Source organism: Apus apus, chromosome 4 (assembly GCF_020740795.1).
Source record: "Apus apus isolate bApuApu2 chromosome 4, bApuApu2.pri.cur, whole genome shotgun sequence".
NCBI lineage: Eukaryota > Metazoa > Chordata > Aves > Apodiformes > Apodidae > Apus > Apus apus.
The window spans coordinates 89,045,015-89,063,562 of record NC_067285.1 but is presented as its reverse complement, the minus strand read 5'-3'; the positions used below and the strand labels follow the sequence as shown (position 1 = coordinate 89,063,562).

Sequence of the window (18,548 nt, the reverse complement as noted above, 5' to 3'; positions counted from 1 at the left end):
AACTCACCGTAAACCGTATGAAAAGAACAACTATTTGCAAGTTTTAGGACACACAACATTTTTGAAAATTTATTCCTATTCTGTCCAGACTTTCCACTGCCCTCACTCCCCACTTTGGGAGTATATCGCAAGCATTTTATTACTAGCTGAAATTCATACCTAAATACGGGAAGCCAGGTTCAGTTCCAATACCCTTAACAAACTTGCAGTGGCTCTGTGCCTTGCCCTGTGTACCCTCTTAAATTTCAATCCTTATCATGGCATCTTTTTGTGGGACACATTGACATAAAGCAGGCTGCCCTCTCAGTAATTAAATATATGTTTAGCCTCAGGTCTGTTAAAATAAACCGAAATGGAAGCAAATCAATGGTATATTTTAGATATAGCATTAATGCTTCTGTAGTAAGTAAGAAAAAAAAAAATAGTATTGCAAGTTTTTCCAGCCTAATACCCTACTAACCAAATGGAATATGAATGGAAAAGGGTAAACCACTAATGGAAGAAATTGTGTGTTCATTTTGATTGATTGGGACAAGTATATTTTAAGTCTTATATCATAATTGTAGCGAAGTGAATAAGAAAAGCAACATTTCTGTTGGGCTGTCAACATTTTCTCTTGAGAAATCTCTGGAGTTCCTGAAAGAAGCTTCTTAACACAACTAGGCATAATGTGCATGACTAACAAAATCTAGCAGGTGGATAGCATGTAGAGATATTTTACATGTCCCTTCTATCTTTCCAGCTTCCCACAAGAAGACTTCTGCTTTACCACAAACCAGCAGTATTGCCAATTGCTGATTTGTCCCCATCTTCCCCACTGTTGGCTAGACCTTTTGATTATGATAAAGAAAGGCAATCTATTAAGCTACAGCTTCTCCAGTACATTCAGCTTGGCTTCTCTCTTGTGCATAACGAACAAAGAGAGACACTCGTAAGGCTGATGATCCTCCTAGCAATGTAAGATTAGCAGCATATAAAGAGCTGACAACTACACTGGCAGACTTGCCTGAGCTAAGTCAAAACTCTCAAGATTCCTGCTTATTTTCATCGCTATTGATAATTCAAATTTTATCCCAGAATTAAAGATGAAAAATGCAGAGCAGTCTAGAAATAAGTCTGAAGTAAAAAAATTGAGTGTTTGGCTAACATCTCTTGCATTAGTTAAGCTGTATTATGTATTATAAATATAATATAATATTTAGGGGGTAAAAAAGGCTTCATGATACAAATATTATCAATTGTAATGATCTTTTATCTCCATACCCAATACTTAATTTTAGTGTGGAAATATCATCAGAAACACAGGCTTGGTTTAATTTATTCCAAACTCCAAGGAAAGAGGATATGTCATGGTTCCGGACAGAGTGTGCAGAGTCCTCTGACAATGCTCATCTGGTTAATTATGGCCTTAATGGAAGTGTACCACCTTCTATGTAATCTGTGGTAGCTGCAATTAATGTAATATCAGCCACAATTTAAAGATATTAAACAGTTTCCTCAAAAAATAAACATTCTCTTTCCTGGATCCCACACGGAATATAGGCTGCAGCCAAAGAAAAAATAAAACCTTGTACAAAACTCAGGAACTTTACATAATGTGATTCTAATTCACAAAGAAGAAAGGCTGCAATATCAGTAAGCAAAGTTATACTGCTGTTAAAATATTAAAAGTGAAATCAAAGTCCATCTATCTAACATGCAGATGTGCTAATGAGTGAAATATTTTATTATAAGAAGCCATTTGTTGTTGTGTTTATTGACTAAGCATGTAAAAACAAGTATCATTAATAATAAAGAGAAAATAAATGTCTGAGTAGATTAAAACAAACATTCTTTCAAGTCTTTAACCTTCTCTTCATCCATACACCACATACAATCTACACAGGCTTCGTGCACCCCAGTCTGGATTCATCGGTATGGTTTGCATGCTCGAATAAAAGTAGATCAGTGCAGTGATGAATTAGGTGCACAGTATTTAGTGCTAAATGGAGTCAAGAAAGCTTTAAAATACACAAGTAGACACAAAACTGAAGAGAGAAAAGAGATTTTCATGTGTAAGGTTACATTTTTTTTAAAAAGTACTGTCTTGTGTTTTACACCTTTCATGAAACAACTTACTGAAACAAAGGGATGCTGAGCAATGTGAGATGTTTGCTAACCAAAGGCTGTACTTCTTGCTATATACTTACAGCTGCCAAATTTCAGTGGGCATGAGTGAGCATCCATAGGGAAGTCCTCCAAGTGCATTGGACATTCAGCTTGCACTGTAAGCCTAAAAGGAAAAGACCACTATGCATTTAAGTCAGTTAGCAGGACAAGAAAATCAATTCCACATGAATGAACAGGGTTCATGCTGATTTAGGAGATGAAGCTGAAATGTTATATTAAACTAATTAAAATTTAAATTAGCTCTTGCTTCTTCCCTTTTATATGTTGCTTTGGAAGGTATTGACTTATCACACCAAAAACCTGAAAAAAACTGAACTCAAAACTATGAGGAAAGGCCATTTAAATGAAAATATAAATTATGTAACTGCAGGTTGTCAAGAACAGTAATTTTCTTCTCACAATATTCTGAGGTACATGTGTGACTATATGGTTCTCAGTGGATCACTACAAAACCACACTACAAAACCACACAAAATACAGATAACTTGCCAAAGGACTGTGCTCTGTAGTTTTCTGGGTATTTGGAGTTTTTTATAGTTTGAATGGAAGATGTAGAAAAAGGAAATGAGGTTCTTTCGAAAGATTGCTGCTACTCATTACTTGTGGTAATTTTTTTATGTATAAGCGTGACTGTATGTTGATATTGCACTCCTTTTTTGCTCATTTTGTGAACAATTCCCATCATTATTCCACAATTAGCTACGGGAATTAATAAAATAAAAATAATTTAAAATAGTTTGAAGAAAGATTTTTACACACTTTTCCATTATTTTTACCAAAAAAAATAATAAAAGAAGATGATGAAGAAAAGAAGCTGTTTCTGCTCCATGTCCTTAAGTCTCCTCTAGGTGGAAATTTTTTTTATGTCTTGGTTTGTCTTCATCCAGTCTCCAACATCAGCTATGTCCTCCTGTACTCCCAGTGGCTTGTAGTCACTGTTTTCCCCACTATGTTCTCCCACCCTTCCACACCAAAATATTCCCTATTCCTCCACCCCTCAAGGAAGTTTTTCTCAAGTCAAAGGAGAGAAGAGTAAGCAAACAGCTGAAGGAACAGGAAAGAACTGCATGAGCCTCTCATATAAATCACACTATCATTTTAAATAGACACAGATAAAAAACACTGTTTAAAATCCATACAGCAAAACCAATATAATCTTATACCCTCAAAAGTAACACACAAGTAATGAACTTGCTCAATTAATTCTAGCTGACATAATCCATCTTACATTTTTTAAAAAGATTCTTCATAGTAGTTCCAAACAGTATTTCTTATTCCTTTTAACATCTGATAATAATACCCTCTGGGGGAAGGAGATTTTCAGGCAATTTATACAGATATAAATTCAAATATTGATTGGAGCCCAACCAGAAAGACTACAAATGGGGGTCTCAATTTATTTTCACCAAACTTTTCCAAACCTCTCCAACCACCACATCATTCAACACCACTAGTAGTCTACCTATCAACACTCAGTGCTGTATGGGTTTGGGTGTTGTATAGTAAACCAGGTTCCAGAGATGCTTGTATAACTGCATGGAAAAGATGCACAGTTTGCTTTACAGCTCAGACTTTATATCTTAGGCTGGGGATTTTCTGTCTGCTTGCACAGCCAACTCACCTTACTAAATATTCTCAAAGAAAAAGAAAGAAACTAAGTCAGGGGTTTCTGGAAATTTTAACAAAAAATTTCCAAGAACCTCATATAGGTAACATTGAAAAAAATAGTAATAAAAGAAGAAATCAGTCTTTAAAAAATGCTGGTTATGCCTTTGCAAATATGATGTTTCTGATTTTTCATAAATTATTTTCTAAGCAAATTTAATACATTCTACCAGCTAATTGTTCACCTTAGCTGCTAATGATGCACGGGACGCAAAAATTAAAACACCAAGTAAAATACTGTAATAAGATATAAATAAAGTTATTAGAGAGTAAGACATATTTTCCCCGAACTTCTTGCTGGAAAGAATTTGAGGCCTTATTAACCCTTTCTTCTTTTTATTTTTTATTTTCACTGATTCAATAAATGTGCTTAATGGCTCAGTGGTTGGTACAATGGGTGTAGTAACTGGCAAATGTCATATACTATTTTAATTGTTCTAAGATGGAGTTGGTAAACTTTGAGTATGCTTAACAATTCTTACACAGTGGTTCTTACCTGGACATCTCAAAATCCTTCATGCAGGTGGTCAGTGCCTTTTAATAGAGGCATGAAGACTGAGGAAAATGTAGGAAACCACATCTAACTCATAGTCAGCCACCAGTCTTATAACAGAAACAAAACATGTTTTCCTAGCATACATTCTGCTGGGATAAAAATTAAACAAAGGAGAGTCCTCCTGGAACCGTGTTTAACTGTCACCTGGAAAAATCACACAGAGAAATAGCTTGAGAAGAGAATAGATGAAAAGGCTTACCTCATGGTGTACAAGAGAGTCCCATCATCTTGGATTCGTAGAAGTTTGTTTGGCATTGTCATGTTATGAGCCACTGATTTCTTTCCATTGTGAAAAAATGTATCTGGGGTCCATATTTTGCTGGCCATTAAGTTGTTCAATCGAAGAATGTTCATTGGGCCCTTAAACTTTAATCTCTCATCCTTCCATTTCTGACGGAAGAAAACATCTATTGTGTATTCCTGTAATGGAATAAATATATGCTTTTTTTAACAGACTGAAGCATTAACCAGCTTTTTTGAGGGACAAAACAGGAAAGTTCTGGTTGCAAAAATTCCCTTGGTAAAATTCTCAAGGGAGAACAATCATCACACAAAACTGTGTAATACTGAGAATAATAATCAGGAAATAAGTTAATTATAGGTATGACATTTGCCTTCATGATTGCGAGCTGTTGATAGTATATCAAACCCTTCCAACATTTAGATTTCTGTACCTGATACACACAGTATATGTGACAAGGGTAATTTCAATAAAAACAGCTATTTTACAATAAAAAGTAAGAAAAAAATACACAGAAATATATTAAATAGATATTGCAGCAGATGCAACTGAAGGAGAGCAATCCAGCATTTCAAGAGCATGGAGAATGTGGAGACTGGAAGGCCTACAATACATCCAAGTAGCCTGATATAAGGAAGATTTCTCCAAAGGGGAAAGCAAGGCCCTGTAGCAGTATGGATTTTATTAAGAAACATACGTAAGTAGGGAACAACAGCTGATGATTAACAGGTGACACACACTACCTGCTGAACTATACTCTGATGTCTAATCTTGGGAAGAAAGTACAGTCCGGAGAAAGCAGAATGATGAGCTAGAGCAGATGCCTGTGTCACCCAGCACTGGGTATCCCATCTGCTGGGTTTTGTTGCTGCTCTAAACAAGAACAAAACCAAAAATACCCACACAAAGCCCCAGAAAAATACTGATTAAACATTGATAATGTGAATTCATCAACTAACTGCAAATTGGATCTGTAAATGGATTTAGTGCTTGCTACCGTCAGCACAGCATATAAATGGAAATGGAAAAGCTTAAAAACTTCGCTGGAAGCAAACTGTGTATTGGCCAATGCCACCTTGGTGCAATTTCAATTTTGTTGGACAGATACAAAATGGACCCATGATTTCAAAACATGAGTATGTCACAACAGTCTGTAACTCTTGCAATTACTCTGCAAATACTACAGTTTACATAAACCATTATTGAGCAAATTATCTTTGGATGTACAAGACCTGATAACATTTAATTAATACAAAATATTAACTGATTTCAACATAAAAGTGATCTCAAGGAACTTATCTGCCCCCCATCACTTTCTGCTGGCTCCCTTGTGTGCTGATTAACAAGGCTGCAGTTTTTGCTCAATCATGTGGTGGTAAAAAGGAGTGCTGAGTAGACAGCGAAAAAAGACAGCTCTGCTCACACATAAATTATTAGAATATAGATCTTAAGTTTTTGTAATAAAGAATTTTAAAGGTCCCGCTTCTTCACTGTCTTCCAACATATTGAAAAAAAAAATCATGGGAGATACACAAAACAAAACAAAAAAACAGACATGAAATGCCTGTAAATCAAAACAGCAACATTTCTAAGAAACACACCTAAGCAACTGCTTAGGAAGTGGAATAAAAAGGACAGAATCTGAGCTGCAGCCTTGATAGATTCCACTGACAAATCTCTGACTGATCCACAGGTAATTCCACGCCTCTATTGCACTTTTCCACCCAATCCAGGCTGGAAATTTTTATTTGCAGAATATTCCATTTAGAAGATGGAAACAGAAAGAACTAAGGCTTCGTGTGAATGATCATGAAGACCTCCTCCTTGGATTCAGCACAACAGCAATAAAATCTCACAAGGTTCCTAAATAACTTTCTACAGACCATTATTAGGTTTGCATAGCAAGGTTTTGGTAGCCAGGGGGCCACAAGCGTGGTTTCTATGAGAAGCTGCTAGAAGATTCCCGTGTCCAATGGAGCCAATGACAGATGGCTCCAAGATGGACCTGCTGCAGGCCAAGTCTATCAGCAACAGTGGTAGCACCTCTGTGATAACATATTCAAGAAGGGGAAAAAAAACAACAACTGTGTAATTGCAGCCAGAGAGAAGAGTGAGAATATGCAACAGAAAAAACTCTGCAGTCACCCAGGTCAGTGAAGAAAGAGAAGGTGCTCCAGGTGTTGGAGCCCCTGCAGCCTGTGGTGAAGACCATGGTGAGGCAGGCTGTCCCTCTGCAGCCCATGGGGGTTAATGGTGGAGCAGATATCCACCTGCAGCCTGTGAAGGACCCCACACCAGAGTAGGTGGATGCCCAAAGGAGGCTGTTACCTCGTGGGAAGTCTGCACTGGAGCAGGCTCCCAGCAGGACCTGCGGACCCATGAAAAGCAAGGAGCCCACACTGGAGCAGATTTGCTGGCAGGATTTGTGAGCCTGTGGGGTACCACACTGGAGAAGCTCATGAAGAACTGCAGCCCATGGAAAGTACTCATGTTTGAGAAGTTCATAGAGGACTGTCTCCCATCAGAGGGACCCCATGCTGGAGCATTGGAAGCGTGTGAAGAGTCCTCCCTCTGAGGAGGAAGGAGGAGCAGAAATAACGTATTACAAAGTGATCTCAAACCCCCTTCCTGGTCCCCCAGTGCCATTGGTGGAAAGAAGGCAGAGAAACCAGGAGTAAAGTTCAGCCCAGGAAGAGGGAGGGGTGGGGAAAGATGTTTTAAGATTTGATTTTATTTCTCATTGCCCTTCTCTGATTTGATTAGTAATAAATTAAACTAATTTTTCCCAAAGTCCAGCCTGTTTTGCCTGTGACTGTTAATTGTTGAGTGACCTCCCTGTCATTGCAGCCCATGAGCCTCTCATTACATTTTCTCTCCCCTGTCCAGCTGAGGAAGGGAGTAATAGAGCAGCTTTAGTGGGCACCTTTACATCTAACAGCAAACCTTACTGCCTAGATGTATAAATTGACTCCAGTTGCTCTTTTCCAAAACTTACCTTCTGATATGTACAAAACCCATAAGCACACATAAGAAAAGAGCAGCCAGACGGATATTCCTTTGAGGCTTTTGGGAGGTGCGGATCTTACATGCTGGGGAACAGAATTCTTGAAAATATTCTGGATGAACTCTGTTATGCAGGAGGGTTATGGTTTGAAACTGCACTGTTTGTTATTTTTTACCAAAAACCTTGACAGTCCCATTAAAAACTATCTTATCACTGCATTTCAAAGGAATATATATTCATTTTTAATCCGTAAGTAATGTCTGCCTGATATACACAACATTTAATACTATAAAGAAAATGTGGCATATTTCTAGGGAATTGTGGCATGATTTTCCTTTATTTGAAGAACTCATTTCAAGCCTTTTATCTCTGCTTTATCTGGCAACTTCAGACATTTTTGTCTGAGCATTTAATCTAAAAATGATGTACTGGGAAAAAAATCAAGAAAAATGTGTTCAACCAGTTTGAATGACAGTGACTAGGGAAGAAAATGTATTCCTATTAATATCCATTTATGAAAAGGACTTTCTCTAAACAGTTTTCTCTCCTTTCTTTCCATAGACCTGATGTAGAATGAACTCTTGAGTCTAAAATAAGCACTGGAGAGGGATAAGAGAGGTATGTGAAAGATATCAATAGGGACTACTTAGAAAAGAGACTACAGGATATTATTCACATTGTTGTCACTGAAAATACAAACATTTCTCATTATCCTTTTATATTCATACATGGAGAAAGGACAACCCTGAACCACAGTGACTGTCTGGTGCCAGGAACAAGAATCCAAACAAGAGGTACACTGAGAGCTAATGTCAGTGAAGGAATTGGACACAGGCTCTGACAAATCACTCTCCAATATTGATCCACTTGGCAGGATGCTGCACAGGGGAACAAGCCTTCCCAACAGACTAAAAGGACAGAAATTCTGCAAGAGACCATATTAGATATTCTCCTCAAAATTTCAGCCTATGGATTTAACTTGAAACTGGGTCTATAATAAAAGGGAATAGAGAAACGATTTTATTGACTTGTCAGAAACATATCAATGATAAAAAGGCAGCATAGATGCTCACAAACACAAGAAAACCATGTGCCTTTTAGTATTTAGTCTACTGTTACTGAATTAAAATAAAAGCTACATAAAATAGCTGTTTTGTTTTTTTTTTTAATCTTTGTGAAAAAATATAAATATTGTAGTATTCCCTTATTCTGTCCTGACTTACTTATTATACATTACTTGTAAAGCTTCATAGAATCATAAATTGTTTGTGTGTTGGAAGGGACCTCTAAATATTATCTAGTCCAATTCCCCTTACAATAAGCAGGGACATCTCCAAATAGACCAGATTGCTCAGAGCCCCATCAAGCCTGACCTTGAATGTCTTCAGGGATGGGGCTCCCATCACCTCTCTAGGCAACCTGTTCCAGGGATCCACCACCCTCATATTAAAGTACTTTGTCCTAATGTTCCATCCTGTTAAGGAACCATAGCTAATAATGAAACTTTAAAACAGCTAAAAAAAAGTTTCATAGAAAATAACTAAAAATTGAAATACAAAATGGAATGAGGAAGCCTGAAAAAGATGCAGAAAATGTGGTACCCAGTTCAGCCATCCTCTCTAAAGAACTATCTTCAGTTGTAGTGAAAGATGCTGTAAGAATCTTTGCAGACATTTCAGAATCTGACTTTGAGCCTTCAGTGAAAATTTTTATTCTGGCTATATTTGAAAAATCAGGAATGCTTTTTGAATGTGTAACTTAAAATTGACAAGATGGAAGTGTGTGTAGCAATGAACTAGCTGGGTTCTCTACAGAGGTATGTATATTCATGCGTCTTCAATCCAGAGTGTAAAACTAGAAGTATACCAGCTAGAAACTAGGAAAAATTGTTGCGTACAAAAAAATAGAGATAAACAAGGATGTCACCACAGTAAACAAAACTCCAAAAAGGCAATGAAATGTTAAGTTTGAGAGCTCAAACACAAAAATTTTAGAAAGCTTGTTCATAGAATCATAGAATCATAGAATCCTAGGGGTTGGAAGGGACCTCAAAAGATCATCTAGTCCAACCCCCCAGCAACAGTCCAATAGTCCAGCAAAACAGATTCAGGTCCTGCCACCTACTATCCACGTGTTGTAGGAAAGAAGGAAAGCAGGTCCCAGTGACAATTAGAGAAGCTGCTCTGAGGCAAAACCTGGCAAAAAGCTTTCTTCACAGCAGACCTCATATAAAGTCTTTCAGTGACTGTATGCTCTGTCTTACATACAGGAAGTATTGCTTGCAGGGTAAATATGTTTCTCTCTCTCTCTTCTTTTTTTTTTTTTTTTTTTTTTTTTTTTCCCTCCCCTCTCAACAGCATCAGGACATGGCTATCCGGAAAATTTTATAAGCCAAAGTGTCATGAGAGCACAGAAAGAAAGTCTGAGAAAAAGCTGTACAAGTACTTTACAGAGCTAAACTCTGAGCTACCAGCATACAGCTAGGTTCATCAGCCAACCAGACTGCAATTAATTTATTAGGGCAAAAAACCAAACCAAAACAAACAAACTCAACATAAACAATCAGGTTTAATTTTTTAAATTAAATAGTTTCCATTTTGTTATCCTACAGACCATATTCCAACCAAAATTATCCTTCACCTCAGAATTTTCAAATATTACAGATTCTAATTTAATTATAAATGGTTTAATTAGCCTCTTAACTCATATATTTAAATCACAATTTTCTAATTCTCTTTAAAAACTTCCAGGGACCTTTGTTTCGCAATTGTTCTGTACAATTTTTCCTTTGTTTTTCTAAACACAGCTTTTTTTTCTCTCAGGCTGATGTCAAAATACATTTGTATCATTGATCTGGTTGGAAGCCTATAAGCCTTCATAATACTGAACTTAAACATTTCAGATACGCAGCAGCTCAAAAAGACAGAACAGTGGAAGTAAAACCTGTTTAATCCCATGTTCTGGTTTTCTTTCCTTTATTCTCATTAGTTTGCAAAATGAAGTTGAAAATTCCTGTTGTGTATTGCCATTTCGTTTTACACTAGATACTGTGGTTGACATAAAGTAACATTTTCATAACAGCTAGTATTAGCACACTCATCTTTCAGTCACAGTATTTCATTGGAAGCACAGTTTGCAACAAAGTTCTGTCAAACAGTCAAAAGATTTGGTAGCTGACTATTTTGGGCAGAAAGGAGAGTAGCATCCTTTTAACTTAGTCAAAATGTTAATCCACAACAAGGATCAAAAGGTTTTGAATCTCAACACATTTGCAGAAAAAACTCAGCTTCGGCTTTTACCTCTTACATTTTTCAATGACAACTTCAGCTAGCCTAAAGTCAGGCAAAGATAAATTCCCCTGGAGTTGTTTTTTTTTGTAATTATGGAACTGCAAAAATACGGGGAGTATGAATAAATACCTACATTCTATGAACCATACTGAGTCACAGATTGCACTCAATACCATATTATCATTAAAGGGAGCTAAGTGGGGAAAAGAGAAAGCTCACAAATTGCTATCAATTCAACAATACAGGTGAAGGTGACATTTTATCAAGTCTGTGAATCAACACTGCTGTGCAACAACATTGTTCCTAGCGTCGATCCACCCATCATTCTCAAGTGTGTCACGTCCCTTTTCCATACTCTTAACACATTAGTCACCTCCACTGGCAGTGAGTCCCCTTCTGATTTTCAACAGGCTTTTCTCCTAAGTACTGTTGCTCTTCACAAGATGCTAACAGAGGGGAAAAAAATCTGCCAAACTGGCAAATGTATAATGAAAAGGGGTGCAGTCATACATCTGCTGACTCTTTGGTATGAAAAATCCCAGCAGGAATCCTATTGGCAGCAGTGACTATGAAAGCTTTGGACAACAGGAGTGTCCAACCTAAAAATCTGATGAGAGGGAGAGCCTCACCACTCACACTGTCAAAGCAAAGGATCTCAGGGGCTGGGACCCAGCTGTTCAAAAAGGTCTGAGATTTGGTTTGGGATCCTCTGGAGATTGAGGAGGACATGGGCAAGAGTCAAACTTATTCCTCCAATGAAGTTTTTTAAGGCAGAAGCTTATAAATGAGAACATTCCAGAGCTTCCAACGTGTACAAATGGAAGTATCAGTAAACTCTTCGTATAGTAGCTTATATTATCAATTCAGAAATGCAGTGCCTGAATGAAAGAGAACTCATGATAAAAGCTCTACTTACTGTCCCCTTCATGTTTGACAGAGTACATGATAGTTTGGAAGCTATTACTTAAAAACGCACATGTTGAAATCTTCTAATTGAATGCTCATACGTTTCAAAATTATTTTATAATTATCAATTGAACAAGTTCAATTAACCCTGAAACTTGCAGTTGTAAGTATTAAAACTGCTCTAACTTACCTATCTACTTATCTGCAAACAGATCTACCCATTACAGTGACAGCTGCTGTTCTGATGCACTGCACCCTGCTTTGAGTAACACCTCTGTGCAGAGCCGCCAGAGCTGCAGCAGCAAAGCACCTGAGCCCTTACTGTGCTGTCTTACCTGTCTGTGCAAATGGGTACCCAGAGTTCTCCACACATTTACACACTGGTGCCAAAAGTGTTTCGGGAGCTAAGGATTAGGCTCACAGAGCTTTTTCTCAAATTCCCATTTAAGCACAGATGATTTGCAGTCTTGGCTAAGTCCCTTGTGACTCAGTATCACACCTTTAAATTTGAGTTACTGTCATTTCCCCATTTCACAGGAACACTCTAAGTGTAACCACCGTGAAGTCATGAGATACTAGACTAACAAGGTCAAGATGTTAATATAACCTTTGTATACAGCTGGATATTTGTTTTTTATAATTACTAATAAAACAAGAATCATTTCAGAAGCTTCGTATAATTAGGAAAAAACACATCAAGGGAATCAAGAACATATATACAGCATCAACAGGTAAATATATGTCTGTTTTTCCAGTGACTTCTCACCGGAAGACTCAGTAATGTATTTATCAGAATTGAAAGAAAGCTTGAAAACTGAAACTACCACACACAAAAACCAAACACAGTGAAGCAGAATAAATCCTCCACAGCTATGACTACCTGTTAGTCAGTGAGCAAATAACTCTCAAAATTCAAACCATATCATGATTATACTGTTTCATTGCAACCTAGTTTGTAACATGGAGATGCTTCCTGTTGTATATGATGCATAATCTGAAAGTTTTCACAGAAAAAGTAAATTTTAAATATAGTATTTTTTTTAATATGTATAGATACACAGAGGTAGTATTATATGTCTCATATATAATAACACAAAAAAAAAGCATGCAGGATTTTTTTTCTTTTTCTTGCAGGATTAGCAAGGGCAGCTAAAATAATTTTCAGATTGTCCTTCCCTTCTTTCTTTTCAGAAATGTTATATCCATTAAGATATTTCTCCCTGGTGTGACATATTCTCCCTAACCTGTGTGTGATTTGCAGTGAGCCTATAAAGCACCCCTTGCCTCAAGAGTTTTTTTCCATTGCTCTTTTAATGAAAAATGGTAATCCAGGGGAATATTACAACCGTTTCTTTCTTTTTAATGTAACTCTTTAAACAGTTACTAAATAGTGCAAGTTATTAAAGACAGATCTGTAGAACAACACAATCATACTGATGACCCAACTTCCATGCTACATATTTCAAGAAGCTTATTTTATACTGAGTCCAGTCAGGTCCCTCAGATTGCTGCCAACATTAAGTGTGCTCCTGCAGTGCACCTTTCACCCTAGTTTCATCCAAGAAGAATCCATTTCACTCATCTCAAGGTTGCTCCAGAATATGAACTAAACTATAGTCAGTGGGGACAATCAGAAGATTCACTCGTCCAAACTAAACAGCTAACAAGATGTTTAGCTAACAAACTAAACAGCTAAACAGTACAAGTGTACTTATCATGTAAGGTCTATAAACCTATTTCCATCTGTAGGGCTACTGGTATTTGGCACTTCCTGACTTCACTGAAATTATCCCCAATTTGTCCACAATAAGTAAAAGCAGAATACAAGTTGAAAGGAAGTTAATACTATATATATTGCATAATTTAACATATATGCAGAAGATTCAGAAACTCACCATATCGGTATCTGAAACAGGTCCAAAACTGGTCACATAGATGTTAGTGAAGACTTCAGTAATACTATCTGATGCAAAAACAAAAAACAAGCAGTTTAAATTTATAGTAGTTCTTCAAACTCTCTGTGCAAAATTGAGACATTTTCAACAAGTTTCTGCCCTTACTTCTCCTAACCAGTATTCCGTTGTAAATTCTGGAGATCTCTCACCCACTTAACAAAGGTTATGGGACATGAGTTTGTCCCACTGAGTAGCTTGCTTCAGTTAAAGGACTAAACAACTATCAACAACTACACACATTTCCCATTTCTCCACCAGCAAAAGATAACCACACAGTCATGGATTAACACAGCAGTACAATTCTAAACATAAAAATGCCTTTGTTGCAGAGGCATTATTTCTGTTGTTCCAGATCATTCCTATTAAAACCTTTCTAGTTCAAGGCTGTTTTCTGTCTCCTGAATAGCATCTTAAAACCCAAAGATAAGAAAAAGCTTACAAAGCAATTATTGACTACACCAAATGTAACATTCAACAGCATCCTACTTTTTAATTGGGTATGTTTTAAAGTGGCATGTATTTTAACATAATGGTTACCTCCCTTCATACACAATGCTCCTGATACATTGTTGTGGTACTGTAGATACTATCAGAAAATGTTCTTCCTGATCACTGTAGCCAGACAGCCATGAAATCAGAATATTAAATATTGTACTGCAGGGAAAAAAAATTGCTGAGTTTTCTGTCTTCAGTTTTCAATTAGGAATTACATTCACTAAGAGGAATAGCACACATTTGCAGATAACTTTTTACAGCAGTTGCCAACTACCACCTGCATTCAAGACATTCAACATGAGGAACTCCCTACCTTAAATCCAGTTGCTGGCTGGAAAAGAAACATTTGAGTACTACTAGCTGCAATTTTACTTACCCCAGAATTTCCCATTCCTAAAAATAATACAGCTGCCTGTTACATGAATGATCCTACTGTTATAATTTATCTATTTAATTATAATTTATATGGATAGCTAATAGTTTCTATATTCCTAAAAACTACCTTTGGACAAATATGTGGCATGGGCAGATTTTACTTTAAATTGCATTAAGGCCAACAGTATAACCACTGCTCTCTATTGGGAGAAATCAGCAGTGTTCACCCGTGATGGGACATGCTCCAGGGAAAGGCAAGACTGCAGCTGCATGGGAACAGTGTATTTTCAAAGGGATGCAGCAACACCCAAAGCAGAGATGGTGTGACACAGTACTTCCAGAAAACTTCTGGAACATGGGAGAGGTGCATTCCTGCACTCTCATCTTCAGGGAAACTTGAATTTCCTTCTTCAGCCAAACACTAGACATGTACTTACTAGAATACATGACTTTGTAAAGCCTTTCTTACCCAAAAGAATCTTCCTTCCAGGACTGTCTCTCCTTTTAAGCAAATAAATAAAAGCTGACTTTTACTACGTGTCACTCTGAAAGTTCAAAAAGCACACTCTCCCTGCACATCCTGAGAGATGATTGTTTGTTTGATAGAGATTTTCATAACCCCATATGCAGCATCCATACACAAACTGATTGGATTTCTACTCCAATCATCTTCCAAACTAATTTTAATTGCGTGGATAACAAGAGGTGCTGAGTCTGCACTGTTCTTATTGTTCAAGAAGGATAAAGTATTGGTCTGACTGAAATGCCACACAGAAACCACAAGTATAGTCTGGGAGACTGGTGACTGCATGTTGCCTGTGGGAGACTCTCCAGAAAAAAAAAAGGTTATTCTCTCCAGATGGTAACCTGGAACAGACTGAGATGAAATGGAAAAGTAACAAGACAGCTACTCTTCAGGGGGTAAAACAGTGCTGCAGGGAATAACTGAAATTTGGCTGGAACTGTGAAATTTGGCCTGTATTATAATGACAACACAAAATCTTAATTACAATTCCATGATAAACACAGGTGTTATGAAAATATAACTGACAATCATGTCTTCCAACAGTAGAGTACCAAGTCTCATTTCAATTATACCAGTATAATCTGAAGGAATTCTACTACAGGAAACAGTCACTTAATCTGCACACATACTGCCCCAAAAAGGTTGGAAGCATGTAATGGCTGGAGCTTTGTAACCTCACCCTATTGCTATCAGTTGTTTGCATCTGACATTTTATGCACAGAAATGACTACACACTTTGCATATAGTAAACTACAGGACATAGAATGTTCAGGCTTGCCCTGCATTTTAAGTTATAATTAAAGAAAAACCCCTGTATTCTATCATATTATTTCTACATACATGTGGAGCTATCCTCCCATCAGAAACAAGAAGAGAAGGCAGAGCTGAGAACAAAATCTTGACAGCAATATAATGCTGAATGTTATTACACCAGTCTGCAGGTTCCCCTTGGTGTGCATTCCTCACTTCAAATCCTCACATCCTTGGACTGAAGGATCAAGAGGAGGCAGGATGGATGGGAAGAAGCATCATCTTGCTATCCACACATCCTCAGCTGCAAGAGCTTCATTTCAGGTTGCAGTGATTAAGAGAAGCACTTAAATGTATGTATGAAGTCCTGGGTATGCAGCCAGCTCCATGCATTGAGACTGCTTCTGTTAAGAGCAAGAGAAGGGTGATTGTTATAGGAGATTCCCTTCTGAGGGGAACTGAGGGTCCCACAGGCTGGACCCCTCCCACAGGGAGGTCTGCTGCCTCCCTGGGGCCCAGGTTAGGGACATAACCAGGAAACTTCTTGGCCTGGTACGGCCCTCAGAATACCACCCTCTTTTCATCCTTCAAGTAGGCAGTGATTGGGTAAAGAGAAGAAATCTGAGGGTAATGAAGAAAGATAGCAGGGTCTTGGGATGACTGGTCGAGAAATTGGGAGCACAAATTGTATTCTCCCCTATCCCAAGAAGACCAAACAGTTCAATATCTGGTCTTGCTTGACCAACGTGATCTCCTTCTATGATGATATGACCCATTTTTGGATGAGGAGAAGGATGTGGACATTGTCTACCTGGACTTTGGTAAGGCCTTTGACACAATTTCGCACAACATTCTCCTGTAGAAGCTGGCAAATCACAGCATAGACAAATGTACTCTTAACTGGGTAAAAAACTGGCTGGATGGCTGGGCACAGAGAATTGTGGAAAACGGGGTCAAACCTACTTGGTGGCCAGTCACCAGTGGTGTCTCTCAGGGCTCAGTTCTGGGGCCAGTCTTGTTCAATATCTTTATCAATGATCTGGATGAGGGGACTGAGTGCACCCTCAGTAAGTTTGCAGACAACACCAAACGGGGTGGGAGTGTTGATTTGCTCGAGGGTAGGAAGGCTCTACAGAAGGACCTGGACAGGCTGGATTGATAGGCCAAGACCAATTGCATGAACTTCAAGAAGGACAACTGCCACGTCCTGCATTTTGGTCACAACAACTTAATGCAACGCTACAGGCTTGGGGAGGAGTGGCTGGAAAGGTGCCCAGCAGAAAAGGACCTGGGGGTGCTGGTTGACAGTTGGCTGAACATGAGCCAGCAGTGTGCCCAGGTGGCCAAGAAGGCCAATGGCATCCTGGCCTGCATCAGGAATAGCTTGGGCAGCAGGAGTAGGGAAGTGATTGTGTCCCTGTACTTGGCACTGGTGAGGCCACACAACAAATCTTGTGTTCAGTTTTGGGCCCCTCACCGCAAGAAGGACACTGAGGTGCTGGAGCATGTTCAAAGTAGAGCTACCAAGAGAACAAGTCGTAAAAGGAGCAGCTGAGGGAACTCAGGATATTTGGTTTGGAGAAGAGGAGGCTGAGGGGAGACCTCACTGCCCTCTACAACTACCTGAAAGGAAGTTTTAGTGAGGTGGGTGTTGGCCTCTTCTCCCTGGTAAATAACAACAGGACCAGAGGAAATGGTCTGCGGTTGCAGCAGGGGAGGTTTAGATTGGACATTAGGAAGGATTTCTATACTGAAAGAGTGGTCAGGCATTGGAATGGGCTGCCCAGGGAGGTGGTTGAGTCACCATCCTTGGAGGTATTCAAGGAATGTGTACATGTGGCACTTCAAGGCATGCTCTAGTGGCCAAAGTTGTATGGGGGCTTTTTTGTGGGTGTTTTTTGGGTGGAGTGTGTGTGGTTGTTTGAGTTTGGTTGTTTGTTTGGGGTTTTTTGTGTTGATGGTTGGACTCAGTTATCTCAGAGATCCTTTCCAACCATGACAATTCTGTGATCTGCGAAAGAGGACCTTGCAGATGTTTATTGCTGTCTCCTATTTTCTCTCAAAATTTTGCATATTTTATAAAGCTCCTACTCATACCCTACACATCCAAGAAAACTGGTCCTTAAAGACAAAAGAAGCTGAGATATTATAAATCTTGAATTACTTCTGTTGCCATCTGTTAGTATTAGCAGCCTGCACCTTGTGTCTGTTTCTTCTTTGTTACTTTACATGGTGTTACAATGAAGATTCCTCTGAAGTACACATTTAAACTCAGGGTGTCAGAATCAGTGTGCATGAAAAGAAAAAATAAATCCTTTTTTACAACAAGTGATGTAGTTATTGCTTTGAAAGAATACATGCTCATCAAATGAAGTCTGTATTAAAACATAGCACTTTGCCTCACAAGTTTCAGAGGGACTCTAATCAGAATTCATGCAGCAGGCACCACAGTTACAGACTTTTTATAACTCATTTTCTGTCAGGAACAGGACAAGTCATCTCACTTGGCTGGAAATTCACTGGAAATTCAAAGAGTTCTGGATCATCAGTTCTTGTGCAAAAGCCAAAGGAATTTACTCAGCTAAAAATGTTCAATGCAGCATGTGTTTATGTCCA

General features: G+C 38.3%; 1 protein-coding gene across 3 annotated transcripts in view; it reads right to left on the bottom strand.

The window, feature by feature from the left end:
- The window catches only part of GABRA2 (gamma-aminobutyric acid type A receptor subunit alpha2), a 57,122-nt gene that overhangs the window by 16,162 nt on the left and 22,412 nt on the right, over nucleotides 1-18,548 (bottom strand). For all 3 annotated transcript variants that reach the window (XM_051619372.1, XM_051619371.1, XM_051619370.1), the window contains exons 4-6: nucleotides 13,727-13,794; nucleotides 4,590-4,810; nucleotides 2,190-2,272 (exon numbers count right to left, since the gene is read on the bottom strand). In XM_051619372.1, coding sequence (XP_051475332.1) covers nucleotides 2,190-2,272; nucleotides 4,590-4,810; nucleotides 13,727-13,794 — 372 coding nt within the window. The remainder of the gene's footprint in view (nucleotides 1-2,189; nucleotides 2,273-4,589; nucleotides 4,811-13,726; nucleotides 13,795-18,548) is intronic.